Genomic DNA, 13,741 nt, shown 5'->3' with positions numbered 1-13,741 from the left:
TCAGGAGATCGAGACCACGGTGAAACCCCGTCTCTACTAAAAATACAAAAAAATTAGCCGGGCGTGGTGGCGGGCGCCTGTAGTCCCAGCTACTCGGAGAGGCTGAGGCAGGAGAATGGCGTGAACCCGGGAGGCGGAGCTTGCAGTGAGCCGAGATCGCGCCACTGCACCCCAGCCTGGGTGACAGAGCGAGACTCCCTCTCAAAAAAAAAAAAAAAAAAAAGCCCTCCCTGGATTTAGGAATAGTGGAGCTGATGCATGAATGCTGGAGAGAACTGGGTGCAGGGCAGAGGAAATGGTACAGTTAATATTGCTCAGGACTGACCCAGCAGGATAGGGGAACAGTGGCCGGGTGCAGTGGCTCACGCCTGTAATCCCAGCACGTTGGGAGGCCGAGGTGGGTGGATCATGAGGTCAGGAGATTGAGACCCGAGACCATCCTGGCCAACATGGTGAAACTCCGTGTCTACTAAAAATACAAAAATTAGCTGGGCGTGGTGGCACGTGCCTGTAGTCCCAGCTACTTGGGAGGCTGAGGCAGGAGAATCGCTTAAACCCAGGAGGCAGAGGTTGCAGTGAGCCGAGATCACGCCACTGCACTCCAGCCTGGCAACAGAATGAGAATCCATCTCAAAAAAAAAAATAAATAAAAATAAAAAAGATAAGGGAACAATTAGGAATATTATTAGAAGGACTTAGTGTTTGGTCTTGGGTAGACAACCCTGAGGTATAATCTTTAAATGGCACTGGGCGTTGCTAATTGCTTATTTGTTTCATAAATGCTGCTTAAAAATTAAATATTTACAAATAGTGCTAAGATGGTTTTTTTCTTGTGCAACGACTAGAATGGATTCTATTTAAACATTTTTTAAGGGTTTATTATAGTCCAGCTTTAGCAGCCATCTAGTGAAATGTTAAAACCTCTAACATACAGAAATTCTATGTTTATAAACTTTTTTTTCCCTTTTTTGGGGTTACTATAGAAATAGCTGTTACAAGAGAAGATTTTCTTTCTTTCTCTCTCTCTCTCGTTTTTTTTTTTTTTTTTCGAGATGGAGTCTCACTCTGTTGCCCAGGCTGGAGTGCAGGGGCACGATCTTGGCTCACTGCAGCCTCTGTCTCCCGGGTTCAAGCGATTCTCCCACCTCAGCTTCTCGAGTAGCTGGGACGACAGGTGTGCACCACCACGCCCAGCTAATTTTTGTATTTTTAGTAGAGACGAGGTTTCACCATGTTGGCCAGGCTGGTCTCAAACTCCTGACCTCAAGTGATCCACCCACCTCAGCCTCCCAAAATGCTGGGATTACAGACGTGAGCCACCACATCCGGCCTAAGAGAAGATTTTCAAATGTGAATGATAAGTAATGATTAAAAGGTAATGAATCAATTTATCAAATGAGTGACACCTACTACTTTTTCAGCTACCAGACCTTGGCAAGTTGCTTAACCTCCCTGTGCCTCAGTTTCTACTCTGTGAAATGGGAATATTAATTGTACCTACCATATAGCAGTTGTTAATGGGGATTGAATGACTTAGTGCATGGTCTGTGCTTAGAGCAGTGCTTGGCATGTAGTTATTGTTTTTGCTAATACCTGGGAATGAGGGTAAAACATTTTGTGGCATGACAAATACCAAAGCTGACTTATTACAAAATGTGAACAATCACATGACTGCTATCATGTGAGTTTTTCTTTCTTCTCCTATACAGAAAATCCGAAGCCTAGACTCCTTTTTCTGACACAATGATTGGGTCCACTGCATTATCAGCTTTACCTTTGAGAAACTGTGGTCTCATTCTCATTCTCATACCACTTCTCTTTGTCTCTATTTCCTTTACTTTAAGAAATCATAAGAACTGAGTAGCTGAGACAAAAAAAAATAAAGATGCCAGTTCTTGAAGGCTTGAACACACAGACAGACACACACACACGCACGCACCCTAATGGGTTTTTTTCCCATGGGATGTGCACGCGCGTGTGTGTGTGTGTGTTGTGTATAAGGGGGGTAGTGATGGCAATGTGTAAGGTCTTTTTCCTCAATATTCTATTTAAAAAAATTTAAAACATGGAAAAATTAAAACAACAATATAGTGAATACCCATATATGGGGAATTTTAAAAGAAAAACCTCATTGATTTTCAAATAAAAATTAGTATTGAAATGTTATAAACATACAAAAAAGTGCATAGACTAATGTAAGACACACCATATACCCACCTCTTAGATTTAACTCAGGTTAGGCTGGGCACGGTGGCTCATGCCTGTAATCCCAGCACTTTGGGAGGCCAAGGTGGGCAGATCACCTGAGATCAGGAGTTCAAGAGAAGCCTGGCCAACATGGTGTAACACCATCTCTACTAAAAATACAAAAATTAGCCAGGTGTGGTGGTGCATACCTGTAATCCCAGCTACTTGGGAGGCTGAAGCAGGAGAATCACTTAAACCCAGGAGGTGGAGGTTGCAATGAGCTGGGATCGCGCCATTGCACTCCAGCCTGGGTGACAAGTGCAAAACTCCATCTCAAAAAAAAAAAAAAAAAAGATTGAACTCAGGTTAGCATTTTGCTATATTTCCAAGATAGCAAGTGTTTAAAGAGTTTTAAACATCTTAGAAATAAATAATTTTCCCTTCCTCCATTCTCAGAGAAAAATCTTTCTTTGACTATATCCTTCCTATTTATATGAACATATAAAATATTTTTATGAACATATGTATTCATAAGACAGTGTTTTTAAGTTTGAAAATTTTCTATAAATGATATTATACTTACAGATCTGTACTAATCTGCCTAGGGTGCCATAAAAATAACACAGGTTAGATGATTTAAACAACAGAAATGCATTTTCTCACAGTTCTGGAGGCTGGAAGTCAAAGATCAAGATCAAGGTATCAACAGGGATGGTTCCTGGTGAGGCCTCTCTTCCTGGCTTGTAAACAGCCACCTTCTTGCTATGTCCTCATCACATGGCCTTTTCTGTGTTTGGAGAGAGAGAGAGATCGCTAATGTCTCTCTCTCTCTCTCTCTTTTTCTTTTTTTTTTTAAAGTGAAGGGGTCTTGCTATGTGCCCAGGCTGGCCTTGAACTCCTAGGCTCAAATGTTCCTTCCGCCTCAGCCTTACAAGTACCTAGGACTACAGGTGGGAGCCACTGTGCTGCACTTACCCTGTCAGATTAGGACCCCCGCCATATGACCTCATTTAACCTTAATTATCTCATTAAAGGCCTCATCTGCAAACACAGTCACAGTGGAAGTCAGGGCTTCTCTCCCCATTTCGAGAGTTACACTATCCAGGTTGGTAACTTTCACATTCTCTTACTCAACCATGTCTTACTTGTTTTTTTCCATTCGTTTTATATTTATGTGCTCATTCAAAGTCCTTTCACCTCAACATCTCCATTCTTGAGTTTCTCATTTTGAATTGTCTCTTAATTCATAGGATTGTCCAAATGATTTTTCTTACCCAGAAGGCCCAAAAGTGCTGCATTTCTTCAATTCTGTCAAGTTTGAAAGACATATTGGATGAAGAATATTCTTAGTCACACTTTCCCTCTGAACTTTTTAGATGTGGTTCCTTTGTCTTCTGGCAGTAAATGTTGTTGTGAGAAGTTTGAGGGTGGCCTAAAGCTTTTCTTCTTGTGAGTGACTTGCTTTTTCTGCCTGCATGGCTGAAGAGTCCCTTCTTTCTGCTTGAAGCCTAGTACTTTCTAGGGTGTACTTGGTGTTGAATGTTCTGTATCAGTTTTCCCTGGAACCTGGTGAATTCTTAATCTGCAGATTCAGCTTTCACTGCACTTCAGGGAAACTCTCTTGTATTCAGTCTTTAAATTTTGTTTCATTTTTGGCTTCTCTACTTCTGGGAAACCAGTTACCTTTATGTAGTATTGATTTTGTCCATCAGTTCTCCGTACTCTTCGGTTTCTTTCTCATTGCTTTAATCCTTTCCTTCTAATCTGCATTCACTGTGATAAATTATGTCAGCCTTTCCTTTAGTGAGCAATTCAGTTTTCAACAGTGTCTCTTTTATTCCTTGCTTTTTCTTTTCTTTTCTTTTCTTTTCTTTTTTCCTTCTTTTTTTTTTTTTTTTTTTTTTTTGAGTCAAGGTCTCGTTTTGTCACCCTGGCCCTGAGTGCAGTGGCGCAATCTTGTCTCACTGCAACCTCCACCTCCTGGGTTCAAGTGATTCTCCGGCCTCAGCCTCTCGAGTAGCTGGGATCACAGGCGTGTACTACCACACCTGGCTAATTTTTGTATTTTTAGTAGAGACAGGGTTTCGCCATGTTGGCCAGGCTGGTCTCGAACTCCTGACCTCAGGTGATCCACCCACCTTGGCCTCCCAAAGTGCTGAGATTACAGGCATGAGCCACTGCACCCAGCCCTATTCCTTGCTTTTTCTTATTTATTTGTTCAGCAATGATGTTTCAGATCTTTTTTTTTTTGTATTTTATCTTTCTTTTTAAACTCATTCTGTTTTTTTAAAAAATCATATCATTTTTATAGAATGTATGCTACTCTTATGTTCTGTGATGTGAATATATTGTGAAGAACATCTTTAGATTCCTTTCTTAATTTATAGATCCCCTGCAGTAAGCTTTATCTTTGCATGCGATGTTTTTCCCTCCTTTTCCTCCCGCCCTCCCTCCCTTCCTTCCTTCCTCCTACCTTCCCTCTTTCCTTCCCTCTTTCCCTCCCTACCTCCTTACCTTCCTACCTTTTTTTCCCCTTCTCCCTTTGAAAGGGTGGTGTGTTTGCATCATCTCCATCATCATTGTGCGTTTCTCTCATCTTACACTTACATGGGCAGTGCTGCTGAAGCATTGTACTTGCCCTGATAGAGTGGCTGTATTGCAGTTTGACGGCTGGATGGTCTCTGTCTCTGTTAGGAACAGTATTGTTAGAACACCTTCTGGCAACATGTGAACTCTGGGGTGGGGTGGGGAGAGAGGGAGGCATGGCTTCCTCTTCCTTTCCTTTCTCCAGTGCTGTACACAGCCCGAGAGCCTATGTGACTTACATCAGAGCCGGTGTGAGGGGTCCCTAAAGTCCTATAGGTGAACCAAAGCTGTCATGAGCCCGGGAGGTTGAAGAGATGCTTTAGGGATTCTCTGAGATGCAATACCAAGAAATATGCCAGAATATGACTGGGCACCATGGCTCACGCCTGTAATTCCAGTACTTTGGGAGACCAAGGTGGGTGGATCATTTGAGGTTGACAGTTTGTGCCCAGCCTGGCCAACGTGGTGAAACTCTGTCTTTACCAAAAATACAAAAATTAGCTGGGAGTGGTGGCAGGCACCTATAATCTCAGCTACTCAGGAGGCTGTGGCAGGAGAATCGTTTGAACCTGGGAGGTTGAAGCTGCAGTGAGCCATGATTGCGCCACTGCACTCCAGCCTTGGGTGACAGAGGGAGAGACTTTAAAAAAAAAAAAAAGGAAATATACAGAATGTTAGTTTTAGAAACCAAAGCCTGAAGTCTGGATGCAGTTGCACTGATTAAGAGTAAAGCAGCATGGTGAACAAAAGAACATGTTCAGTGACACAGTGGGCATGAAAAGAGCAAAATCCAAATGGAAGGAAACTCTGCAGGACAAGCTTCAGCCCCTTCAGCAAAAGGATAGCAAGGAAAAAAAAAGAGGTGGAGGGGAAACCTATAGACTAAAAGAGTGTTAGGAAACATAACCATCAGTTGCAGGATAGGGATAGGGCCTTATTTGGAACCAGTTATTAATAATTATTCCAAAACAAACCAAATGGTTTTTCTAAGACAATATGTGAAATATTAGGGAAAAATCATCAAATTAACAAAAATTTAAAAATTATCCAAATAGTTGAATATTTGTTATTTAAAAAGGATTTAATTTTTATATTTTATAAGGTAGAATAATGATATTATGATTTGTGTTAAAGTCCTGTCTTCCTTTCAGAGATACATTCTGAAATATTTACAAATGAAATATATAATATCCAGGATTTAGTTCAGAGTAATCCAGGGATGAGGACATAGATGAAACAAATGGGATTTTTGCTTAAAATTTGAATCAGTGTTAAAGTAGAAAAACAGAGGTATACGTGGAATTGACTTCTTTTTTCTCAGAAAATTTATTTTAATAGGTTATACTTCCAAGCTTTTGTTCATTCATATATTAAGCCTGTGTTCTGGGGATAAAGCTAGAGGCCCTGCCCTCAGAAGTCTATGTTCTAGAACCTAGAGGGACTGGGCTGGAGACAATAAACAAGTGAAGTACATAAACATGAAAATATTAGCCAGTGAGATGTATGAGGATGAAAAGAAGACTATGTGATGTGACAGAGACTGTGACAGGCAGGAGGATCTTGAGGATCTTGTTGAGGACGTGCCATCATCCCCAGCGTGGAAGATGCTTGATTAATGACATCTTGAATGTCAGGAGAAGGCGCCAGCCACGGGAGGAGGGTCTGGATAAGATCAGGCAGGGGCAACAGTGAATGCAAAGGCTCAGACTGGTGTGCCTGCAGGACAGAAAGAAGGCTGGTGTGGCTAGAGTGGCAGGGGCAGGTTGTTGTTGATAGAGTGGAAGCTGTCAGTCTAACAAGAGCAGCATCAGGGGCTCCAGAAAGCAGCAGAAGGGCTCCTTTAACTGTCAAGAGGTGGTCTTCACTGCCTTGTCTTCAGTTTGGGAGGAATGCCCTGGTTTTATTTTTATTTATTTACTTATATTTTTACTTTTTGTAGAGACGGGCTCTTGCCATGTTGCCCAGGCTGGTCTCGAACTCCTGGCTCAAGTGACCCCCCAACTACCTTTGGCCTCCTAAGTGCTGGGATTACAGGCATGAGCCACCGCACCCAGCCTGGTTTCATATCTCTCTTTTTAGTCATGCTTTCCATATCTCTTGCTAGGATGGTATCTTTCAGCGAGAAAGTGCCCAAGAAGTAGTGTTTCAGGTACCTGAATTTTTTTTTTTTTTTTGAGATGGAGTCTTGCTCTGTTGTCCAGGCTGGAGTGTAGTGGTGCAATCTCAGCTCACTGTAGCCTCTGCCTCCCGGGTTCAAGTGATTCTCTTCCCTTAGTCTCCCTGGTAGATGGGACTACAGGCACACGCCACTATACCTAATTTTGTATTTTTTTGTGGAGATGGGGTTTCACCATGTTGGCCAGGCTGGTCTCAAACTCCTAACCTTGGGTGATCTGCCTACCTTGGCCTCCCAAAGTGCTGGGATTACAGGCGTGAGCCACCGTGCCTGGCCAGGTACCTGAATTTTAATTGCAATTAAGTGGGACGACAGTCATTACAGACACTTGGATTTGTTGCTCTCTCCTTTTCAGTGCCATTTTTGTGACAAGGCCTTTATGAACCAAGCTTTTCTACAAAGTCACATTCAACGCCGCCATGCTGAAGAAAATTCTCGTTTTGGTGAGTAATGAGTTCTGTTTCAAAGCTCTTTTCTTCCTGCTCCCTTTTTCTTTTGGTAATGAGACTTGGTCCAGTGCATTTCCCAATCCTCTTAAAAGAAGCATCACGGTCCCTGTCAATTCAGTAAGTAAATGTGGAGCCCTCAGGAGGTGCATACAGTGTAGTAGGTGTGAAGATACAGCCACAAGCTGAATGGAGAAGCCCCACTCTCTCTCGAGTTTTACATTCTAAAGGGGGTTGAGGAGACACATTTAAACAGATAAATGAGTAATTAAACAGATAAATGAGTAATTCTCAAATGGTGGCAAATGCGATGAAGATCATAGCGCAGGACAATGGGGTAGAGAGTGATTCCAGGTGGGGTAGAAGTCTTGGAAAAGTGTGTCACGGCCAAGGAACACTGACTGTAAGGGGTGTGAGGTGTGCCGGGATGATGTGTTTGAGGAACAAAAGGGCTGGTGGAGTGGAGTAGAATAGGTGAGGTGATGGTGTGTGGTGAGGCTGAAGCGCTGAGGGCCTGATCACAGGAAGCCGTGAAGGTGTGGGCTGGAATGTGGAGTTTTTATATGCATAAGGTGGAGCCACTGGAGGATTTTAGGTAGGGGAGGGGCATGATCTAATTAATATGTACCTTAGCATGACCCTTCTAGCTGCGGATAGAGACTAGACTGTTGGGACGACATCAGAAGCAGTGGATGAGTGAGGGGGAGGAGGCTGCAATCACAGCCCAGGTGAGAGAGATGGGGGCCTGGACCAGCTTTGTCCCCAGACAGGCGGGCAGGTGAAGATGTAACAGATAAGTTGTGGATCCAGAAGCTACAGAGGACCCTGGGTTTCTGTCCTCCATGTTTGGGTGAATGGTGGTGATGTTTCCTGTGATGGAGGGCCAGGGCTGGGAGGTAGTTTCAAGGAGGAAGAGGGATGAGAGTTTGTACTTGCCATTGGTGTGTTTACATCGTATGTGCAACAAACATGCAGGTGGGGGTACTGGAGGGCTGCAGCTTGAGGTGGAGACCCAGGCTGGAGATTTAAATCTGGGAATCACTGGAGTAGAGCTGGTCTGGCTGAGGTCACCTAGACAGAGAAGAGAAAGTGGTGAGGCCAGCCCCAACGTCTTCCCAATGCTAGGAGCTCAGACAGAGCAGCAGCAGGGAGTGAGGAATAGTCTCTATCAAAGCTGGAGGGAGTATGTTGTCATGGAAACCAAGGGAAAAGTATTTCACGGAGAAGGCAGTGGTCAGTCATATCAAATGCTCCTGAGGTACAGAGTAAGATGAAGACTGACAATGGACTGCTGTTGTCAAGATGGTTGTTGGTGACCTTGGCACAGCAGCTTCAGTAGACAGGTGGGGACAAAAGTCTGATTCCCCTGAGCTGAGCTGAGAATCATGAGGGAGTGGTCCTACTGTATCCAGACATTGGTTTCAATAACACTTATTGGGAAGGAAAGCAGAGACATGAGGCTTCATCTGGACAGAAATGTGAGACCCAGGGACAATTTTTGTTTCATTTGATGTGGGAGATACTAAGATGTGTTTGGGTGCATACCACTGACAATATAGATGGTATGCAAAATGAAGACGCAAGAGAGGGGAGGGGACTCTGAGGTTTACCAAGGAGCCAGGTTTTCTACCATTGAAGTGTTCTCAAAAGCAAAGAATGTAAGGGCTCTTTCTCCATGGGCAGATCAAAGCTTCCTGCAGATTGCCACAGTAACCCACAGAAATTCTTATTTTGATCTTTTTTTTTTTTTTTTTTTTGAGATGGAATCTCCCGCTGTGACCCAAGCTGGAGTACAGTGGAGCCATCTTGGCTCACTGCAACCTCCTCCTCCTGGGTTCAAGTGATTCCCTTGCCTCAGCTTGCCAAGTAGCTGGGACTATAGGCACCCACCACCACTCCTGGCTAGTTTTTGTATTTCTCTTTTTTTCTTAGTAGAGATTGCGGTTTTGCTATGTTGCCCGGGCTGGTCTTGAACTCCTGGCCTCAAGTAATCCATCCCCCTTGGCCTGCCAAAGGGCTGGGATTACAGGCATGAGCCACTGTGCCCGACCTCATTCTGATCTTAAATGTTCTCAGTATCTAGACATGGGTACTTGGCTTATATTCTCAATATCTGCATTTCCCTCCATTTTGGGCCAGGCTGTTTCCATTCTTGCCCATTTCAGTTAAATAGATTATTTAGGAAATAGCTAAGCTTCGTAGAAACAAAAATAACAGCATAATACGCTCATTAATAAGTCTTGAATCACTGATAAAATTTAGCAATATTTTGGAAAGATGAAATATTTTAATTAATCTACCATTCTTCAGCATGAAACTGACCTTCTTTCTCTTCTGTTTCAGTATCTTATTCTAACTCATACTCGTTTCAGAGAGGGTTTCAGACTCTGAAACGAGTATTATTTCTTCAGGTCATCTTTGAGATTCTGACTTTCTACTTTGGTTTCCATACCTTTCATGTCTACACTCACAGACACATGTACATCCATTCAGTCATGTGTACATCTGCATGTAAGTACATGTACATAAGTATTCTTCCTTTCACTTGTTGCTTCCTTTTACAACTTTTCAGTACCTCACTTCTACCCCAGTTGATAGACTATGGCCCAAGTTTGCATTTTGAATGCCCCCCAAGTCCTCTGCTTGTATTAGCACTGATGGGGTCCTCAGGAGAGTTCAGCAGGCACCTAAAGGATGGTGACCACAGAGATTTCAGTATGGTGGTGCCTGCAGAGGAAGCTTTGCTTGCCTTCTGTGATTGAGACAGGCACCTCTAAGAAAAGCCCAGAGTGCCACTGGGTCAAAGCCCCCTGTATTATTCCTTGTTACCATTATTGCTCCCTGAACAGGGCTCTCATGTGTCTCTGTAGGATAATCCAACCTCAACACAGTGGCTGAAAGAATCTGCTAAAAAATAATTCAGTGCCCCAAAATACACTGGGCTCCAAATAAACTAAAGAGCAAAAATTGGCTCATGTGGCATGAAACAAGTAATCATATCCCAAGTAAGAGGACAGTTTCCTTTGTGTTATCAACAGGACTGTACCCCATAAGTTTCCAGGTACATTTGGTAAGAGATGGTGTTTTAACACGATTTTCTGTTGCAACAGAGTATCAGAAAAATGCACAGACTGAGAAGCTCCGGAGTGAGATCGTTGTATTGAAGGAAGAGCTGCAGCTCACCAGGTCTGAGCTAGAGGCTGCACACCATGCCAGTGCGGTCAGATTCTCCAAGGTACCAGGCAGAATTCTGTGGTATTTTAATTATAATTAACTGTATGTAATTCAATTATGCTATGGACTCTAATGAACAGAGGACACTTAAGAGTTTGTAGAACTTGACAAGGTGATTGCATTTTTTATTGCCAATCTACTCTTCAGTATCTTACTACAAAGCACATCACTGGAAATATATTTCTCTATTTTTTGAAAGCCTTTTAGAAAATTGAGGTGGAATTCGTAGCACACACAATTAACTTTCTAAAATTTTGCTTAAAACAGAAGTCTGACACTTCTCATATCTCACTGGGCTAAAGTCAAGGTGTCAGGAGGACCATGTGCCTTGGTAGAGGCTATAGAACAGAATATTTCTTGCTTATTTGGTTGCTGGCAGAGTTCAGTTCCTGGTGGGTGTAGGCCGGAGGTCTACACTTTCTTCCAGGCTGTCCATTGAGGGAGGGCTGCTCCTAATTTCCTTGTGAGGCTCCCCATACTCCTGGGCTCCTGACTCTCTTCCTCCATACTCAAAGCCACCAACAGAGGGTTGAGTCTCCCGCATGCTTCTGATCTGTTTCCTTTTTTCTTTTTTCCCATCTGTGTGACCCTTGTGTCAGCCCACTGGGTGCTTAGAATTACTTGTTCAGAGATACTTGGGGTGATGAAGGGCCCAAGAGGAAAGAGGCCCATGATTCATTGAGTTCTGACTTCTGTGGGTCACTGTGGGTACACTGTGGGTACCACGTATGCCACTGTTGATCCAACAGAGGGTTGACCTTGGTGTACCTAATGGAGAGAGTAAGGTCATCGAAGAGCATTTATTTCCTTGTGACTGTTGGAGTGACAGTGTGCTCGGTTCTTCCTTGTTTCCCCCATGGGGACAGCAAGTGTGACTTTCTAGGGATAACAGCAGTCATTTCACAGAATCACTGACGGAGCCCTCTGTCTTCCACATGGGCTCACTCTTTCTCTCTCTTTGTAAATTGTAATGTACCTATGACGTAAAATTTATCATTTTAACTATTTTTAAGGGTACAGTTCAGTAGTGTTGAGTATATTCACATTGTTATATGGCCAATCTCCAGAACTGTTTTGTATTGAAAAACTGAAACTCTACCCATTAAACAACAGTGCTCCACTCCCACCTCCTTCCAGCTACTTACCCTCTCTGTGATTTTGCCTGCTCTGGATACCTCATATGAATAGAAGCATAGAGTACTTGTCTTTCTGTCATCATTGGCTTATTTTACTCAGCATAATGTCCTCAAGGTTTATCTATGTTGTAGTGTGTGCCAGAATTTCCTTCCTTTTTCAAGCTGAATGATAGTTCATGGTATATGTATGTATACCACATTTTGCTTATTCATTCATCTGTTGTTGGACACTTGGGTTGCTTCCACTTCTTAACTATTATGACTGATGCTGCTATGAACAAGGGTGTACCAACATCTCTTTTAGACAATCATTTTACAGTGTACAGTCCAGTAGCATTTAGTGTATTCACAATATTGTGCAACCACCATCTCTCTAGTTTCAAAACTTTCAACACGCCAGAAAAATAACCCATACCCATTAAATAATCACTCCTACTACCTTCATCTCCTGGTAACCACGAATCTTTTTATATCTATGAATTTTCCTATTCAGTATATATCTTTAAAAAAAAAAATACGTAGACTGGGTGTGGTGGCTCACAACTGTAATCTCAGTATTTTGGGAGGCCAAGATGGGAGGATTGCTTGAGCCCAGGAGTTCAAGACCAGTCTGCGCAACATGGTGAGACCCTGTCTCTACAAAAAATTTAAAAATTAGCCAAGTGTGATGGCGTGCGCTTGTGGTCCCAGCTACTCAGGAGGCTGAGGAGGGAGGAAGATGGCTTGAGTCCAGGAGGTCAAGGCTGCAGTGAGCTGTGTTCACACCACTGCACCACATTTGGCTACAGAATGAGACCCCATCTGAAAAAAAAAAAAAAAAAGTAATGTATGATCTTTCGTGTCTGGCTTTTTTCACTTAGCATGATGTTCTCGAGGTTCATCTAAGTTGTAACATGTATCAGTACTTCGTTCTGTCTTGCTAATATTCCACTGTATGTATGTATGCATACACAATTTGTTTATTCAGTCATCCATTGAAGGATATTTGGTTCATTTTCACCTTTTGGCTCTAATGAATAATACTACTATAAACGTTCATGTGGCAGTTTCTATGTGGACATATGTTTTCATTTTTCTTGATTATATACTTAGGAGTGGAATTGCTGAGTCATATGGTAATTTTATGTTTAACTTTCTCAGGAACCACCAAACGGTCTTCCACAGTAGCTGTACCATTTTACATTTTCACCAGTAATGTTCTTATTTCTCCACATCCTCACTAATACTTGTTATACTTTTCTGTTTTCTTAAGTAAAGCCATCCTATTGGGTGGGTGGGAAGTGGTATCTCATTGGGGTTTGATTTGTATTTCCTTAACAACCAATGATATTGAACATCTCTTCATGTTTATTGTCCATTTGTATATATCTTATTTGGAGAAATGTCTATTCAAATCCTTTGCCCATTTTTTAATTGGGTTGTTTGCCTTTTTCTTGTTGAGCTGTATGAGTTATTTATATATGCTAATAGTTTCATCACTTTAGCTCTTATATTTAGGTCATTGATCTATTTTGAGTTAATTTTTGCATACAGATTGAGAGAGGGGCCCAACTTTATACTTTTGCATGTGGTTTATCCAGTTGTCCCAGTGCCAATTATTCAAGAGACTATTCTTTTTTCATTGAATGTTCTTAACACCCTTGTTGAAGATCAGTTGACCATAGATGTTTGGGTTTATCTCTGGATTCTCAATTCCATTCCACTAGTCTCTATGTCTGTCTTTATGCCAATATCACACAACTTTGATTACTGTAGCTTTGTAGTAGGCTTTGAAATAGATAAGTGTGCATCTTCCAACTTTGTGTTTCTTTTTCAATATTGTTTTGGTTATTCGTGGCCTCTTACAGTTTCATATGAAACTGAGGATTGGCTTTTCCATTTCTGCAAAGAAGGTTATTGGAATGGGATTACATTGAATTTCTTGATTGCTTAGGAGAGTATTGCCATTTTAACCATATTAAATCTACCAGTCCATG

The 13,741-nt window shown here is 42.3% G+C and overlaps 1 protein-coding gene across 3 annotated transcripts in view; it reads left to right on the top strand.

Annotated features, from left to right (window-relative positions):
* Nucleotides 1-13,741, top strand: part of DZIP1 (DAZ interacting zinc finger protein 1) — a 64,089-nt gene that overhangs the window by 4,345 nt on the left and 46,003 nt on the right. For all 3 annotated transcript variants that reach the window (XM_030813560.1, XM_030813561.1, XM_030813559.1), the window contains 2 exons: nucleotides 7,305-7,392; nucleotides 10,506-10,630. In XM_030813560.1, the coding sequence (XP_030669420.1) occupies nucleotides 7,305-7,392; nucleotides 10,506-10,630 (213 nt within the window). The remainder of the gene's footprint in view (nucleotides 1-7,304; nucleotides 7,393-10,505; nucleotides 10,631-13,741) is intronic.

Source organism: Nomascus leucogenys, chromosome 5 (genome assembly GCF_006542625.1).
Source record: "Nomascus leucogenys isolate Asia chromosome 5, Asia_NLE_v1, whole genome shotgun sequence".
In the NCBI taxonomy this organism is placed as follows: Eukaryota; Metazoa; Chordata; class Mammalia; order Primates; family Hylobatidae; genus Nomascus; species Nomascus leucogenys.
This window is presented reverse-complemented; position numbering and strand designations above follow the sequence as displayed.